The sequence below is a fragment of the Anomaloglossus baeobatrachus genome, chromosome 1 (assembly GCF_048569485.1).
Source record: "Anomaloglossus baeobatrachus isolate aAnoBae1 chromosome 1, aAnoBae1.hap1, whole genome shotgun sequence".
Lineage (NCBI taxonomy): Eukaryota > Metazoa > Chordata > Amphibia > Anura > Aromobatidae > Anomaloglossus > Anomaloglossus baeobatrachus.
In genome coordinates, this window is record NC_134353.1 from 855,086,161 (window position 1) to 855,104,748 (window position 18,588).

The 18,588-nt window shown below is 42.5% G+C and overlaps 1 protein-coding gene across 2 annotated transcripts in view; it reads left to right on the top strand.

Annotated features, from left to right (window-relative positions):
* The window catches only part of IQGAP2 (IQ motif containing GTPase activating protein 2), a 502,441-nt gene that overhangs the window by 399,199 nt on the left and 84,654 nt on the right, over positions 1-18,588 (top strand). For both annotated transcript variants that reach the window (XM_075325516.1, XM_075325525.1), the window contains 2 exons: positions 2,520-2,687; positions 7,848-7,999. In XM_075325516.1, the coding sequence (XP_075181631.1) occupies positions 2,520-2,687; positions 7,848-7,999 (320 nt within the window). The remainder of the gene's footprint in view (positions 1-2,519; positions 2,688-7,847; positions 8,000-18,588) is intronic.

Consider the following 18,588-nt stretch of genomic DNA (forward strand, 5'->3'; position numbering starts at 1 on the left):
TATGTGAATTGTGACGAGTGTTGTGTATTGTGTGTTAGTGATAGTGGGTGTCCTGCCGACCATAAGCCAAGAAACTATTCCAATGTTTAGGACTAACCCAGAATGGGAGGGGCTAATGAAAAGGGACAATGACAGTTTCCTGTAGGAACGTCAGATAGGACCCAGCGTGTGACAGAGACAGACCTAAAGTCTGGTAGTCAATGAGCACACATGATGTAAGTGTCCATAAGTGAGCAGAAACCAAGTGAAAGAATAGCGAGATCTTAGAGGGAGAGTTAATTGAGAGACAGAGTGATCTGCTGGAGATGGGTCAGAAGACTGACCGAAGGACTACCTGACCAAGTGGAGATGGGTCCAATGAGAAGACGCATAGCAGTATGGCCCAGAGTTTAAAACTCTCAAAGGTAATGGGCCAGAATGGAACAAGACATGAAACGAAGTGCGTGCTCCAGATAGGAATTCCCAAAACGTCAGAAAGCTTGAAGCGGAGTCTGACCATATTGGCAAAATGTTCCCTTTAAGAGGAGAATAAGATGCAGAACTACAGGAGAAGATGACTTTCACTGACTGTACTGTGGTGCTGAGCTGAGTACTGGTGAAACAAGTGAAGTTATTGGACGCAGGAACAAGTGAGACTTAAGAAGTACAGAGTATGTTTATAGAGATGCCCTGTATCCCTGAAGAAATGTATGTGATGCTGTGTACTTGCTATCTTGTGTATATAGTTCCATAGAGTGGTTGTGCATTAAAATCACATTTTTAAAAAACTGGTCGTCTGGCCAGGACCAGATGTTAACCAGTTATCGGCATCATGCGGCCTGTAAAGATAGATCACCTGTCCAGCACTAGTCCACAGACCCAGCTAGGACCCCCCTTTCATGTAGTGTGCCGGGGAGCTGGAGATAACTACCTCGCCCATGACTACTACCCCCACACCATGTTACATGAGCAGTCAGAGGGTAGTCTTGTTTTTCACACTATCGGCTATTGTTACTCCTTATTCTGCTGGTAACGTACAGCTATGGAGAACAGAGCTGACATATAATATGCATCACTTTCCAAGTGAAATAATATATTTAAAGAGCTTGTCTACTACTAGGACAACCATTGTCTTCCCCAGGTAAAATAATAAAGCCTATACTCACCTCTCGTACCGGCGCTGTTCCAGCAGAGCCACGGCTCGCGTTGTCAAGACATCACGTGAGCCCTGCTTCCAATCGGTGCCGGCTTCCTTCTCCCTGCCCTCAGACTACATGAGCAATCGACAGGATGTGAGCACAGCCACAGCCCTCACTCTTCCTGTTGTTGAACTCGTTCGGTCCGAAGGCGGAGAGAAGGAAGCAGACACTGATTGGAAGCAGGGCTTGCGTGATGGCTTGACACCGAAAACCTCAACTCTGCTGGAACAGCGCCAGTGTGAGAAGTGAGTATAAGCTTTATCATTTTACCTGGGGGAAATATGTGGAATCAGAAGCCTAGTAGTGGACAAGTCCTTTAAATCTGTAGGCTGTACAAATACATTATCTCAGAAATGTAGATCACATGTAAGACCAATTCTTAAGGCCATGTCTCACTAAGCACCATCGCTAGCAACATCGCTGCTGAGGCACGACTTGCTAGCGATGTTGCTGTGTGTGACATCTAGCAACAACCTGGCCCCTGCTGTGAGGTCGCTGGTTGTTGCTGAATGTCCTAGACCAATTTTTTAGTTGTTGCTCTCCCGCTGTGAAGCGCACATCGCTGTGTGTGACAGCAAGAGAGCAACAACTGAATGTGCAGTAAGCAGGGAGCCGGCTTCTGCGTACTCTGGTAACCAATGTAAATATCGGGTAACCAAGAAGCCCTTTCCTTGGTTACCCGATATTTACCTTCGTTACCAGCGTCCGCCGCTCTCACGCTGTCAGTGCCGGCTCCCTGCACACATAGCCAGACGCCACATCGGGTAATTAACCCAATGTGTACTCTGGGTAGGAGTGCAGGGAGCCAGCGCTAAGCAGTGTGCACTGGTAACAAAGGTAAATATCGGGTAACCAAGGAAAGGGCTTCTTGGTTACCCGATATTTACCTTAGTTACCAAGCGCAGCATCGCTGCTGGCTGGGGGCTGGTTGCTGGTGAGATCTGCCTGTGTGACAGCTCACCTGCAACCCGTGTAGCGACGCTCCAGCGATCCCTGCCAGGTTAGGTTGCTGGTGGGATCGCTGGAGCGTCGCTTAGTGTGACTGTACCTTTACAGGCTGGTCAGGTTTTACAACCTCAAATGAGTAATAAATTCTAGAAATGGAATGATTTGCAGAATATTAAGCACTACGGTCTCCCAGGTCATCCAGTTTAACCATGTTAAGCATTTAGGATAACTGATTATTGCCACATAACTTTCTTTGATCTTCATTGACCCTTCTGTTCTGTGCTTTTTATAGTTAGAATTGTAGTATACATACAATATACAGCGTTTATATAAGTGTATAGTGAAATGTTACATCATTGAAATAATCTACTGTTTTTGATACTTTGCATGTAGTGGCGGCTTGTGTGACAGAAATTAACCTGGCCTTGGAAAAGGACGAGTCTCAGTTTACACTGCAAGCACTACAGTCATCCAATGCTGGACTGAAGGGGATTCTGCCGGAGTGTGCCGAGGTGTATCACAAAGACCTGTCCGAGGGGAAGAAACAGAAGGAAAATGAAGGTAATTTAAGGACCCACACCACTTTCTAGAATTAAGTTTTGAGGACACTTCCAGTTTTTTTTTCCAGCATAGACCTATCACTTCGCAAAGAATCTTGTTTTAAAGGGAACCTGTCACCAGAATTTTTTCTATTAAACTAAAAGAATCCCCTTCTGCAGCTCCTGGGCTGCATTCTATAAAGGTTCATCTTGCTACTGGCCCCTCTTTCAGACCTAAATAACAACTTTATAAAAGATTACCTTTTGCTATGGTAATGAGGTTTGCTGGCCCCGTGGGCGGGCTGCATTTCGTCTGTTATCCCCCTCCTGCCGCTGCTCGCCGTCCCTCAGTGTTCATTTACATAGATGAGGCTGCCGCCCTCATCTTCCGCAGTGCTCCACGAGTCTCGCGCATGCGCAGTGGCACTGTCGCGGGAATGAGCACTGTTTTCAAAACGCGAGCGCTGATGATGTTGTTGCGCAGGTGCGAGATTATGGGCGGGTACTTGGATGACGCTGGTGATGGCATTCGCAGCGCCTCCCATAATCTCGCGCCTGCGCAATAACATCACCGGTGCTCGCGTTTTGAAAACAGTGTTCAGTCCCGCGATAGTGCCACTGCGCATGCGCAAGACTCCCGGAGCACTGCGGAAGATGAGGGCGACGGCCTCATCTATGTAAATGAACACTGGGGGACGGCGAACAGCGGCAGGAGGGGGGATAACAGACGAAATACAGCCTGCCCCCGGGGTCAATAAACCTCATTACCATAGCAAAAGGCAATATTTTATAAAGTTATTTAGGTCTGAAAGGGGGGCCAGTAGCAAGATGAACCTTTCTAGAATGCAGCCCATGAGCTACAGAAGGGGGATTCTTTTAGTTTAATAGCGAAAATTCTAGTGTCAGGTTCCCTTTAAGGAAAACTCTTCTCTTACCGATATAACTTCATAGGTTATAGAAGGGATATAACAAGGTTAAGGAAGTTTCCCCAAAATTGTAAATTATTACTTATCATTATGATAAGGGATAGCTTACTTTTTCCAAGAGGGTCCACCTTTTAGGAAGACCATTTGAAGATTTTGTAAATGAGACTCTAAAGAATGGGCTTGGTGAAACCCCATTGTGAATGAAGAAGAGTTGTGCATTCTCGACCTCCGCCCCATTTATTGTCTCCATTGTTGGAGTTGCAGGATAACTAGCTGATTACTACATCTGACTTTTTTTGACCTAAAATGGTCAAGAAGTTATCCCTTTCTCATGGGATAGGGGACATTGATTTTTGTGAAACTCCTTTCTTCAGTGTGTCAGAATCTGATTCCTGCTGACCATTCACTATATTATATATGTAAAGAATATGAAATCAATGTTCCTGGTGGTAAATATCCCCTAGCTAATCACCATTTTCTACTTGGCTAAATAGTTCCAAAATTTGGCATTAAATATTGACACTCACAGCTTTGTTCCCTTTAGACACCTCTAAATCCTCTAGTTAATTTCACATAGACAGATCAAAAATTAAAGGGGTTGTTCACCTATAAAATAAAAATTGTAAAAATTCAAAATTATTATAACGTAATTTAATAAAGTATACTCGGCTGCCAGTCCCTTGCCATTGTTCTTTCAACACTGCCTGGGTAACTTGCCGGTCTCTGCACTCCCCGGTTATTCCGGATGAGCATTGGAATGCTTCAACTAAGCAGCACTGGAAGATGATGTGTGGAGCATGGATAAGGTAAGTATAATTCTACCGTATTCTTGGTGGTTTAATAAACATTTTAGATGGCTATTACGCCTTTTAACCTTTTATACTGGCTCCATGAAGCCACTGCTAGGTGGAGCTTTTAAACTTATTGCATACAACTCCCATTTAAAGGAATTGTCCACGACTAGGGCATCCCCTTCTCATTTCGAAGATTGACCCCATTAAAATAAAAAATCTTCCACTCCCCTCGCAGGATGGCGCTGTTCCAGTGGTATCTGAACCACTGACAAAATGTTGTATAGAGTAGTAGTTATCCAAAACACCACTATTAAATCTACTCTTATAAAATCGTTTATTAAATTTAATTAAAACAGAACAAACATATTGTTCGTCTCATAAATAAGCATAGAAACATATAAACAAACAGATCAGGTGCAGGTGCAGGTGTCAGACAAACAGTGCCCTCGCCTAGGGACAGCCCCAGACAATGTAGCTGAACAAGTGAAGTAGGAGTATAGATTCGTCACTGTCAGAATGATACTGCTTAGTATGTGCTGTGACTCTCCCTCATAATTTAGCTTACTTCACTTTAATTGAGCCTAAGTTGGCATAATAGATGTATGTCAGACTCGCCGTCCTTGCTAATCTCTAGCGGGGGTTACCACCACCAACTTATCGTGATTAACATGTAATACAGATATACAGAACCATAGACAACAGAGACAATAGGCGTTAGGTGTCCAGGGTTCTACTGTTACATAGATTTCCCTAGTTTAACAATACTGGAAGGTTAGATTAGAGTCTAGGATGCCACTTAGCTTGTGGATCTCCAAGCTCTCCCGACGCGTTTCACCCCCCTAACGCAGTATAAGGGGATCATCAGGGGATAAATAGAGGAATCACTCCTTGGAAAGAATGACACCTGCAAATAAATGATGCATAAGTAAGTAAATGGGTATTAATATGAATATTCTTTAGACTGCAATCTTAATGAGGTCATAGCCCTCAAGATCACTTACAAGGTAGTGGATCCCTGTGATAAAGTGCTTGTGTTCTTAAAGGATGCCAGGGAAGGACTATCTCCAAACCAAATAGTGGTTACCGTTTATTGTAGTGATGGATACAACAAACTACCCTATTATGTGCAGAAAGATCCTATCGGACGTCACTACCTACGAAATTTTAACAAAAGATCCCACAGATCAATATACAGGCCTGCTGAAAGATATTCTTGAGAAAGCCTCAGACCTTAAACTTATTTCTGATAAGGAATTGGATTTCCTCCTCCCCAAACACCCAGTAATAGCTACGTTCTACGCTACCCCAAAAATTCATAAGGGCCTATCTCCACTTAAGGGACGCCCAATTGTGTCGGGGATAGATGCTCTTAGTCAGAACTCCAGTATGTACTTGGATAAAATCCTTCGCCCTTTCGTCATCAGTTTACCATCGTATGTCAGAGACACAAACGATTTAGTATCTAAACTAGATGGTATTGTTTTGGACTCTGGAACCATTTTAGTTTCAATAGATGTGGAACAGCTGTACAGCAGCATCCCACATGAAAAAGGGCTGGAAGCAGTACGATATTATCTATCAACTAGAGGGAATCAATATAGTGCACATAACGAGTTTGTGATGGAGATGTTAACATTCATATTGACACACAATTATTTCCTATTTGGGGGGAAATTCTACCACCAGCTGAGGGGCACGGCAATGGGGAGCCCGTGTGCCCCCACCTACGCCAACATGTTCCTTGGCTGGTGGGAAGACACATGTGTTTTTAGAGAAGAAGATACGGTGTTCTGTCCCCACATTTATATGTGGGGTCGCTATATCGACGACATCCTCGTCCTGTGGACGGGGGGAACTGCACTGTTCCTCCAGTTCATGGAGAAACTGAACATAAACAATCTAGGGCTGAAATTCACCCATGAAATAGGAGGTGAATCTCTAGCCTTTTTGGATGTCAAAATATTCAAGAACATGGACGGTACTCTATCCACCTCTATTTTTAGGAAACCCACAGCCACCAACAGTCTTCTCAAATGGGAGAGTCATCATCCCACACCCTTGAAGAAAGGCATCCCGAAAGGGCAATTCTTGCGCCTTAGGCGTAATTGCTCATCCCTGAGAGAATTCGAACTACAGGCGGTCGATATGAAGGGAAGGTTCCACAGTAGGGGCTATCCAGACCCTATTGTGGAACAATCATATCGGCATGCCAAAGAGAGGAACAGGAAAGACCTACTGGTGTCCAAAAAGAACGTGAATAAGAACGACATCATTAGACTTATTGCGACTTATGATGATCAGAGCATGAAGACAATGGAAATCCTTAAAAGACATTGGCCCATTTTGAAGGCCGACCCAGATATATGCGACTCAATCTCTGTCAATGCCAACGTCACCTATAGGAGAGGGAGATCCATTAGGGACTTTCTCACTCACAGTCATTTCATACCGCCTAAAGGCACAGGGACATGGTTAGACAGGAAACCCATAGGAACCTTTAGATGCGGTAGATGCACCTATTGTCCCCACATCAGTCAAAGTAAGACCTTTTATAATCAAAAAACCAAGAGAGCATTCAAAATCAGGGACTTTGGGAACTGTAGAACGGAAGGTGTGGTATACCTGTGCACTATGGTTCTGTATATCTGTATTACATGTTAATCACGATAAGTTGGTGGTGGTAACCCCCGCTAGAGATTAGCAAGGACGGCGAGTCTGACATACATCTATTATGCCAACTTAGGCTCAATTAAAGTGAAGTAAGCTAAATTATGAGGGAGAGTCACAGCACATACTAAGCAGTATCATTCTGACAGTGACGAATCTATACTCCTACTTCACTTGTTCAGCTACATTGTCTGGGGCTGTCCCTAGGCGAGGGCACTGTTTGTCTGACACCTGCACCTGCACCTGATCTGTTTGTTTATATGTTTCTATGCTTATTTATGAGACGAACAATATGTTTGTTCTGTTTTAATTAAATTTAATAAACGATTTTATAAGAGTAGATTTAATAGTGGTGTTTCGCTGTTCCAGTGGTGCCAGTGCTCGCGCTCCCAGGGCTTATGTGAGGTTGTGACGTCACGTGAGCTGTGTGCCCAATCACCAGCAGCTACTCTCTCCCCACCTCCAGTAATATGAGTAATCATCAGGAAGTGAGCTCTCCCTTTCTGTTGATTACTCATACATCCAAAAGCGGGGAGAGAGAAGCCTGCGCTGACTGGGCGTGGGGCTCACATAAAGTCGCAATCTCACATAAGCCCTGGGAACTTGCGCGCACGTGAGATAAGTATAAGGTTTTTTTATTTTAATCAGGCCAAACATGGGGAATGAGAAAGGGGTTGTCCAAATAATGGTAAACTCTCACTTGGACTTGGTGTCTGGCTGAGGGCACATTTAGGCTATAGTCTGATTAGCTGTATAGTTTCTCTCCAATCACTGTACTAATTTTATACCTTTTAGGTTCTGCAGAAACAGAAGAAAGTTCATGGCTGAAAATAAGAATAAAAGATAAATTTGACTACTATTATAATACTGAAACAAGTGAAGGCTGCTGGTCTCCCCCAGAAGGAATTCATCCGAAAACCACCTGGCTTAGCCGAGAAGACATCCAGGTACGTTAAGAAAAAAATAGTAATTTGGTTTAAGCTTGACCTAATAATTGCATTTTTCTTGAATAAACCTAAAACTTGTCTAGGGCAGGGCCTGTTATTGCAGCTCAGCTCTGTTTCCTCGAGCTGTCCCTGTGCTGCAGAACCAAACCCAAATGTGTCACTGCTTCAAGAAAAAAAGAATTAAATAAATAAATAAATAAATAAAAAAAATAAATAAAAAAAATAATAAAATATAGATAAATGAATATATATATAAAAACAAAGTTAGGTCCAGAAATATTTGGACAGTGACACAAGTTTTGTTATTTTAGCTTTTACAAAAACATGTTCAGAAATACAATTATATATATAATATGGGCTGAAAGTGCACACTCCCAGCTGCAATATGAGAGTTTTCACATCCAAATCGGAGAAAGGGTTTAGGAATCACAGCTCTGTAATGCATAGCCTCCTCTTTTTTTAAAGGGACCAAAAGTAATTGGACAAGGGACTCTAAGGGCTGCAATTAACTCTGAAGGCATCTCCCTCGTTAACCTGTAATCAATGAAGTAGTTAAAAGGTCTGGGGTTGATTACAGGTGTGTGGTTTTGCATTTGGAAGCTGTTGCTGTGACCAGACAACATGCGGTCTAAGGAACTCTCAATTGAGGTGAAGCAGAACATCCTGAGGCTGAAAAAAAAAGAAAAAATCCATCAGAGAGATAGCAGACATGCTTGGAGTAGCAAAATCAACAGTCGGGTACATTCTGAGAAAAAAGGAATTGACTGGTGAGCTTGGGAACTCAAAAAGGCCTGGGCGTCCACGGATGACAACAGTGGTGGATGATGGCCGCATACTTTCTTTGGTGAAGAAGAACCCGTTCACAACATCAACTGAAGTCCAGAACACTCTCAGTGAAGTAGGTGTATCTGTCTCTAAGTCAACAGTAAAGAGAAGACTCCATGAAAGTAAATACAAAGGGTTCACATCTAGATGCAAACCATTCATCAATTCCAAAAATAGACAGGCCAGAGTTAAATTTGCTGAAAAACACCTCATGAAGCCAGCTCAGTTCTGGAAAAGTATTCTATGGACAGATGAGACCAAGTTCAACCTGTACCAGAATGATGGGAAGAAAAAAGTTTGGAGAAGAAAGGGAACGGCACATGATCCAAGGCACACAACATCCTCTGTAAAACATGGTGGAGGCAACGTGATGGCATGGGCATGCATGGCTTTCAATGGCACTGGGTCACTTGTGTTTATTGATGACATAACAGCAGACAAGAGTAGCCGGATGAATTCTGAAGTGTACCGGGATATACTTTCAGCCCAGATTCAGCCAAATGCCGCAAAGTTGATCGGACGGCGCTTCATAGTACAGATGGACAATGACCCCAAGCATACAGCCAAAGCTACCCAGGAGTTCATGAGTGCAAAAAAGTGGAACATTCTGCAGTGGCCAAGTCAATCACCAGATCTTAACCCAATTGAGCATGCATTTCACTTGCTCAAATCCAGACTTAAGACGGAAAGACCCACAAACAATCAAGACCTGAAGGCTGCGGCTGTAAAGGCCTGGCAAAGCAATAAGAAGGAGGAAACCCAGCGTTTGGTGATGTCCATGGGTTCCAGACTTAAGGCAGTGATTGCCTCCAAAGGATTCGCAACAAAATATTGAAAATAAAAATATTTTGTTTGGGTTTGGTTTATTTGTCCAATTACTTTTGACCTCCTAAAATGTGGAGTGTTTGTAAAGAAATGTGTACAATTCCTACAATTTCTATCAGATATTTTTGTTCAAACCTTCAAATTAAACGTTACAATCTGCACTTGAATTCTGTTGTAGAGGTTTCATTTCAAATCCAATGTGGTGGCATGCACAGCCCAACTCGCGAAAATTGTGTCACTGTCCAAATATTTCTGGACCTAACTGTATATATATAATAAACAAACATACATACATACTCACGTGCACATTATATATAAATGTGTGTGTGTGTGTGTGTGTGTGTGTGTATATATATGTATATATGTATATGTATGTATATGTATGTATATGTATGTATATATATGTATATGTGTATATATATATATATATATATATATATATATATATATATATATATATATATATATATATATATATACACATATACATATATATATATATATATATATATATATATATATATATACACATATACATATATATATATATATATATATATATATATATATACACATATACATATATATATATATATATATATATATATATATATATATATATATATATATATACACATATACATATATATATATATATATATATATATATATATATACACATATACATATATATATATATATATATATATATATATATATACACATATACATATATATATATATATATATATATATATATATACACATATACATATATATATATATATATATATATATATATATACACATACATACATATATGTATATGTGTGTATATATATATATATATATATATATATATATATATATATATACACATACATACATATATGTATATGTGTGTATATATATATATATATATATATATATATATATATACACATACATACATATATGTATATGTGTGTATATATAATATATATATATATATATATATATATATATATATGTATATGTGTATATATATATATATATATGTGTATGTATGTGTATATGTGTGTATATATATATATATATATATATATATATATATAATATGTATGTATGTGTATATGTGTGTGTGTGTGTGTATATATATATATATATATATATATATATATATATATATATATATATATATATATATATATATATATATATATATATATATATATATATGTATGTATGTGTATGTATATATATATATATATATATATATGTAGATATATGCATATATATGTATGTATATATACAGTGCCTACAAGTATTATTCAACCCCCTGCAGATTTAGCAGGTTTACACATTCGGAATTAACTTGGCATTGTGACATTTGGACTGTAGATCAGCCTGGAAGTGTGAAATGCACTGCAGCAAAAAAGAATGTTATTTCTTTTTTGATTTTTTTTTTTTAAATTGTGAAAAGTTTATTCAGAGGGTCATTTATTATTCAACCCCTCAAACCACAAGAATTCTGTTTTGGTTCCCCTAAAGTATTAAGAAGTATTTCAGGCACAAAGAACAATGAGCTTCACATGTTTGGATTAATTATCTCTTTTTCCAGCCTTTTCTGACTAATTAAGACCCTCCCCAAACTTGTGAACAGCACTCATACTTGGTCAACATGGGAAAGACAAAGGAGCATTCCAAGGCCATCAGAGACAAGATCGTGGAGGGTCACAAGGCTGGCAAGGGTTACAGAACCCTTTCCAAGGAGTTGGGCCTACCTGTCTCCACTGTTGGGAGCATCATCCGGAAGTGGAAGGCTTATGGAACTACTGTTAGCCTTCCATGGCCTGGACAGCCTTTGAAAGTTTCCACCCGTGCCGAGGCCAGGCTTGTCCGAAGAGTCAAGGCTAACCCAAGAACAACAAGGAAGGAGCTCCGGGAAGATCTCATGGCAGTGGGGACATTGGTTTCAGTCAATACCATAAGTAACGTACTCCACCGCAATGGTCTCCGTTCCAGACGAGCTCGTAAGGTACCTTTTTACTTTCAAAGCGTCATGTCAAGGCTCGTCTACAGTTTGTTCATGATCACTTGGAGGACTCTGAGACAGACTGGTTCAAGGTTCTCTGGTCTGATGAGACCAAGATCGAGATTTTTGGTGCCAACCACACACGTGACGTTTGGAGACTGGATGGCACTGCATACGACCCCAAGAATACCATCCCTACAGTCAAGCATGGTGGTGGCAGCATCATGCTGTGGGGCTGTTTCTCAGCGAAGGGGCCTGGCCATCTGGTCCGTGGGAAGATGGATAGCACGGCCTACCTGGAGATTTTGGCCAAGAATCTCCGCTCCTCCATCAAGGATCTTAAGATGGGTCGTCATTTTATCTTCCAACAAGACAACGACCCAAAGCACACAGCCAAGAAAACCAAGGCCTGCTTCAAGAGTGAAAAAATCAAGGTGTTGCAGTGGCCTAGTCAGTCTCCTGACCTTTACCCAATTGAAAACTTGTGGAAGGAGCTCAAGATTAAAGTCCACATGAGACACCCAAAGAACCTAGATAATTTGGAGAAGATCTGCATTGAGGAGTGGGCCAAGATAACTCCAGAGACCTGTGCCGGCCTGATCAGGTCTTATAAAAGACGATTATTAGCTGTAATTGCAAACAAGGGTTATTCCACAAAATATTAAACCTAGGGGTTGAATAATAATTGACCCACACTTTTATGTTGAAAATTTATTAAAATTTAACTGAGCAACATAACTTGTTGGTTTGTAAGATTTATGCATGTGTTAATAAATCCTGCTCTTGTTTGAAGTTTGCAGGCTCTAACTTATTTGCATCTTATCAAACCTGCTAAATCTGCAGGGGGTTGAATACTACTTGTAGGCACTGTATATATATATGTATGTGTGTGTGTGTGTGTGTGTGTGTGTGTGTGTGTGTATGTGTGTGTAATATATATTATATATATATGTATATGTATATATGTATGTATATGTGTGTGTATATATATATATATATATATATATATATATATATATATATATGTATATATGTATATATATACACACATATCTATATATAATGTGTGTATGTGAGTGACTATGTATGTGTGTGTGTGTGTATATATGTGTGTGTACGTATATGTATGTATGTATATATGTGTGTATATATATATATATGTATGTATATATATATATATATATATATATATATATATATATATATATATATATATATATATATATATATATATATATATATATATATATATATATATATAATTGCCTTATTCTATCTGTCTGTCTGTCTATCTGTCTGTCTATCTGTCTGTCTGTCATGCTCCGAAATTGTGTCCTTACGGTGACACAAAGCTGATTGGCTCTCTGCAGGCCCCGCCCCCCTCACGCAATGCACGCTCGCTCTGGCCCAACTGACACGGAGCCGCGACTCCCAGATGAGTACACACACACACACATCACACTCACTCTCACACTCACTCTCACACATCACATCCACACACTCACAACATCCTGGGATATCGCTTGCTTCTACACCGGCTCCGTCAGGATCCCAGCAGCGCCACACATAACCTTGCGATGCTGGGATCTTCACGGAGGCCGTGAAAGCTGGTAACCATTATACACATCGGGTAACTAAGGTCCCTTAGTTACCCGATGTGTATCATAGTTACCAGTGTACACCGGCTCACACTCACTCTCATACACACCTCACACACACATCACATCGCATCCACACATCAAGGTCCTGCAGCGGCGGAAAATACAGACACATAACAGCACACACATAACAGCACACACATAACAGCACACACATAACAGCACACACATAACAGCACACACATAACAGCACACACATAACAGCACACACATAACAGCACACACATAACAGCACACACATAACAGCACACACATAACAGCACACACATAACAGCACACACATAACAGCACACACATAACAGCACACACATAACAGCACACACATACACACACACAAATCAGATCACACTCACTCACACACACATCACATCGCATCCACATACTCACAACATCCTGGGATATCGCTTGCTTCTCGGCGGCGATACTGTGCTGTTGTGATCTTCCAGGACCTGCCGGAGGATCACATGGCCAGAAGCATGTGATACCTCCGGATGTTGTGAGTATAAGCGCGTATGTGCGATATCGTCAGTGTCTGTGTGTGTGAGTGGATGCGATCGGGTGTGTGTGAGTGGATGCGATCGGGTGTGTGTGAGTGGATGCGATCGGGTGTGTGTGAGTGGATGCGATCGGGTGTGTGGGAGTGGATGCGATCGGGTGTGTGTGAGTGGATGCGATCGGGTGTGTGAGTGTTGGCAGAGGAGCACGGCGTGCTGGAGGAGGCTGGGAGCAGAGAGGCTGATCATGGGGAAGGCTGGGAGGAGAGAGGCTGATGCTGGGGGAGGCTGGGAGGGGGAGGCTGGGACGAGGGAGGCTGATGCTTGGGGAGGCTGATGCTGGGGGAGGCTGGAAGGAGAGAGGCTAATGCTGGTGGAGGCTGATGCTGGTGGAGGCTGATGCTGGTGGAGGCTGATGCTGGTGGAGGCTGATGCTTGGGGAGGCTGATGCTTGGGGAGGCTGATGCTGTGGGAGACTGGGAGGGGAAGGCTGATGCTGAGGGAGGCTGGGAGGAAGGAGGCTGAGAGGAGAGAGGCTGATCCTGGGGAAGGCTGGGAACGGGAGGCTGATGCTGAGGGAGGCTGGAAGGAGAGAGGCTGATGCTGGGGGAGGCTGGAAGGAGAGAGGCTGATGCTTGGGGAGGCTGATGCTGGGGGAGACTGGGAGCGGAAGGCTGATGCTGAGGGAGGCTGGGAGAGGGAGGCTGGGAGGAAGGAGGCTGGGAGGAGAGAGGCTGATCCTGGGGAAGGCTGGGAAGGGGAGGCTGATGCTGGGGGAGGCTGGAAGGAGAGAGGCTGATGCTGGTGGAGGCTGATGCATGGGGAGGCTGATGCTGGGGGAGACTGGGAGCAGAAGGCTGATGCTGAGGGAGGCTGGGAGGAAGGAGGCTGGGAAGAGAGAGGCTGATCCTGGGGAAGGCTGGGAAGGGGAGGCTGATGCTGAGGGAAGCTGGAAGGAGAGAGGCTGATGCTGGGGGAGGCTGGAAGGAGAGAGGCTGAGGCTGGGAGGAGAGAGGCTGATGCTGGGGAAGGCTGATGCTGAGGGAGGCTGGGAGGGGAAAGCTGATGCTGGGGAAGGCTGGGAGGACGGAGGCTGGGAGGAGAGAGGCTGATCCTGGGGAAGGCTGGGAGAGGGAGGCTGATGCTGGAAGGAGAGAGGCTGATGCTGGCGGAGGCTGATGCTGGGGAGGCTGGGAGAGGGAGGCTGATGCTGAGGGAGGCTGGGAGGAGGGAGGCTGGGAGAGGTAGGCTGAGAGAAGAGAGGCTGATGCACACACACACACACACGCGCGCGCGCACTGCACAACACACCACACACACACACACACACTGGGAACCACAAACAACTGCCCTACACAGACACCCACACACACAGACAACGCTGCACACACACAACACCCAACACACAAACACCGCGGCACACACAAATATACGCACATACCGCACAACACACACATTGCACAAAACATACCTCCCCCCAAAACACACCACACACACACAAACCGCGCAACACACACACACAACGCTACAGACACACAGCGCTCCACAAACAACGCAACACACGCAACACACATACAACACCGCTCTCACCCCCCGTCACACCCAGACAACACCCAGAACATGTACAGCGCCTACACAAACACTTGGTAACTACAGACAACAACATCTCTATATATATATATAACAAAAATCATACATGAACTACACAATACGTAAATTCTAGAATACCCGATGCGTAGAATCGGGCCACCTTCTAGTATATATATATATATATATAATGTACATATATGTATATGTTACTTTTTTTTCTAATCCTAAACTAACATGGGTAGAATCTTGTTATGGTGGTAAAAGAATAATGTGAAAAGCTATGAAACTGGAGTAAAAATTTGAATTACCCCTTTTTTCCCCCATTAAAAAATAATGAATTTTCTTTTTAAACAAAATATTTCACCCATAAGGTAAATGCTAGAAAGAAGAAAAAAAAATCTTATTTTTTTTTTTCTTTCATGGTCTTCACCCTTCCCCCAAAAAATGCAATAATAATAATAAAAAAAAAGTCAAAACGTCTTAAGTACCCCTAACTGTACCAATAAAAAGTGCAGCTTATTGCAAAAGAAAACAATCCCTCACACAGCGCCATAAACTTAAAAAGAAAGTCTTTGCAACACACACACACATTAGGCCACACGTATTTAGGCCACTAAAGTAATACAAAACTTTTGCAAGTTTGGTATTGCTTTATTGCTGTAACATTTTACTGCATAACAAACATCATAAACCCCCCCCCCCCCAAAAAAAAAATTGCAAAATTTATTCTTACCCACGGTTTCCCCTCACTTTCTCACTTGGATTTTTTTTCCCTGTTTTTCTGTACCTTACTGTAAATTGTAAAGTAAATTGTCTCATTCAAAACTACAACTCTTCCTATAAAAAGCAAAATTATCTGCGTCTATGATGGAAAACAAAAAAGTTATTGGAAGAAGGGGAAGAAGTATCAAAATAGCGAAAATGAATATCGGCTGCATCATTAAGGGTTTATTTGAATAAAGTTCGGCCTTACATTTTGTGTTTTTCATTGGGTCACAATAAAATCAGTATAATTGACATTTGCCTTCCACACAGAAAAGATCGTATGATTATAACATTGACCTCCTTATTGTGTAATGGCTTTTGCCACAGCGCAGGCCATCTAGAGCATGACTCAGAGGAGGAGAATGGTTTAAGTAAGCAAATCTTCATACACGCTATTTTCTTATCAGTTCCAGCTGCACTTCATTTTTTTTTTTCTTACATTTCAATATTTAAAAAAAAATATGTGGCCAGAAATGTTCTTTGTTTTCTTCTCTAATCCCCGGGTAGATCACACAATATTTTCTTCAGCCTGACAAGTTATATTAAAATATTAAGGTTGAGCGACACTCAAATTAGTTATTAATTATGATAATGACAGGATCCAACCAAACATTAATGGTAAATCATTCAGAAAAATTGGTATATAAAGGGATTTTTTTTACCAGGTTTTCCTAATCCTTACAGCTCAGTAGCATGGCATACCAGGATGTTTATGCATCACTGGCTTTTTATATCTCTCTCTAATCAGCACCACGCAGTCAACAGGCAGGCACGGACACCTCAACAGGCTCCGCCACAGGCGTTCTGTCTTTTTTTCTTTAATGATGTTTATTTGTATATTTAAACATAAAGCGCAAACCCATACACACGTGAAAAATAATACAATAATCTTCCATTTTTTTTTTTTTTTGCAAAATTTTCCACTCCCTTGAACAGTCGCCGAAGGCCTAACACTAACGCAACACAGGGAAAACGGAGAAAAGGGGGGGGGGGGGGAAACAATAAATTCAGTATTATCTTACAAGTTTGGAACCTACACCTTAGGCTCATCTGATTCCAAGCATAAAACAGGATATTTCTAAAAGTTATCCAATTCATGGCAATATCAAATCTCGCCTATAGTAACCGTAAGAAATTAGACCCTAAGGCTATGTGCCCACGTGTGTGCGCTCTGCACCGCAGCGTTTTGTCACTGCATGTCCGCTTCAGCTGAAAAGCTCCGTTCTGAAACTTTGGTGACTGCAGAGTTCGTGCGCTCTGGATGCTGCCTCTCCCTATAGACAGAATGGAGACAGCATGTAAAGCGCACGAAAGACGGGACATGTTGCTTTTTAGAACGCAGCGATTTGGCAGCATGCAAATCACTGCATTCTAAAATGCAACGTGGGCTTGGATTATACACAATCGTCATAGATTGTGCTGGGGACGCAGGACGCATGCAGTTACGCTGCAGTGCAATACGCACACGTGGGCACATAATCTTAGTTGGAGAATCCATCTTCACCCCTGTAGGCAGGGCTGTATTTTGCCTTCGTGCTGCCCTAGGCACTTTAAGTGGTCGCGCCCCTTAGTGACAACGTAAAACTGAGTTTTCGCACACGACATCTGTTTAAGGCAGATCTACTCTGTAGCACACTTTAAAAAGTATCAATAAGAAACGAACCCCCCCCAATGGGAATCACCACAGGCACATCAAAACATAGCATGAGTATAAAATATTCCCACCACATTGTCCCCACTTATATACTGTGACTGTCACACTGCCCCTAATAAACTACACACTGCCCTCCCTTATAAACTACTGTATATCCACCACACCTTCCTCGATTATGAAATATGATCTGTACATTGTGAGGAGGGAGCAGCATGATGTGAGGACAATGTCCCATGCATGCTGCCCCCTCCTCACAATGTCCTATGCATGCTGCCCCCTCCTCACAATGTCCCATGCATGCTGCCCCCTCCTCACAATGTCCCATGCATGCTGCCCCCTCCTCACAATGTCCCATGCATGCTGCTCCCTCGTCACAATGTCCCATGCATGCTGCTCCCTCCTCACAATGTCCCATGCTTTCTGCCCCCTCCTCACAATGTCCCATGCATGCTGCCCCCTCCTCACAATGTCCCATGAATGCTGCCCCCTCCTCACAATGTCCCTTGCATGCTGCCCCCTCCTCACAATGTCCCATGCATGCTGCCCCCTCCTCACAATGTCCCATGCATGCTGCTCCCTCCTCACAATGTCCCTTGCATGCTTCCCCCTCCTCACAATGTCCCTTGCATGCTGCCCCCTCCTCACAATGTCCCATGCATGCTGCCCCCTCCTCACAATGTCCCATGCATGCTGCCCCCTCCTCACAATGTCCCATGCATGCTGCCCCCTCCTCACAATGTCCCATGCATGCTGCTCTCTCCTCA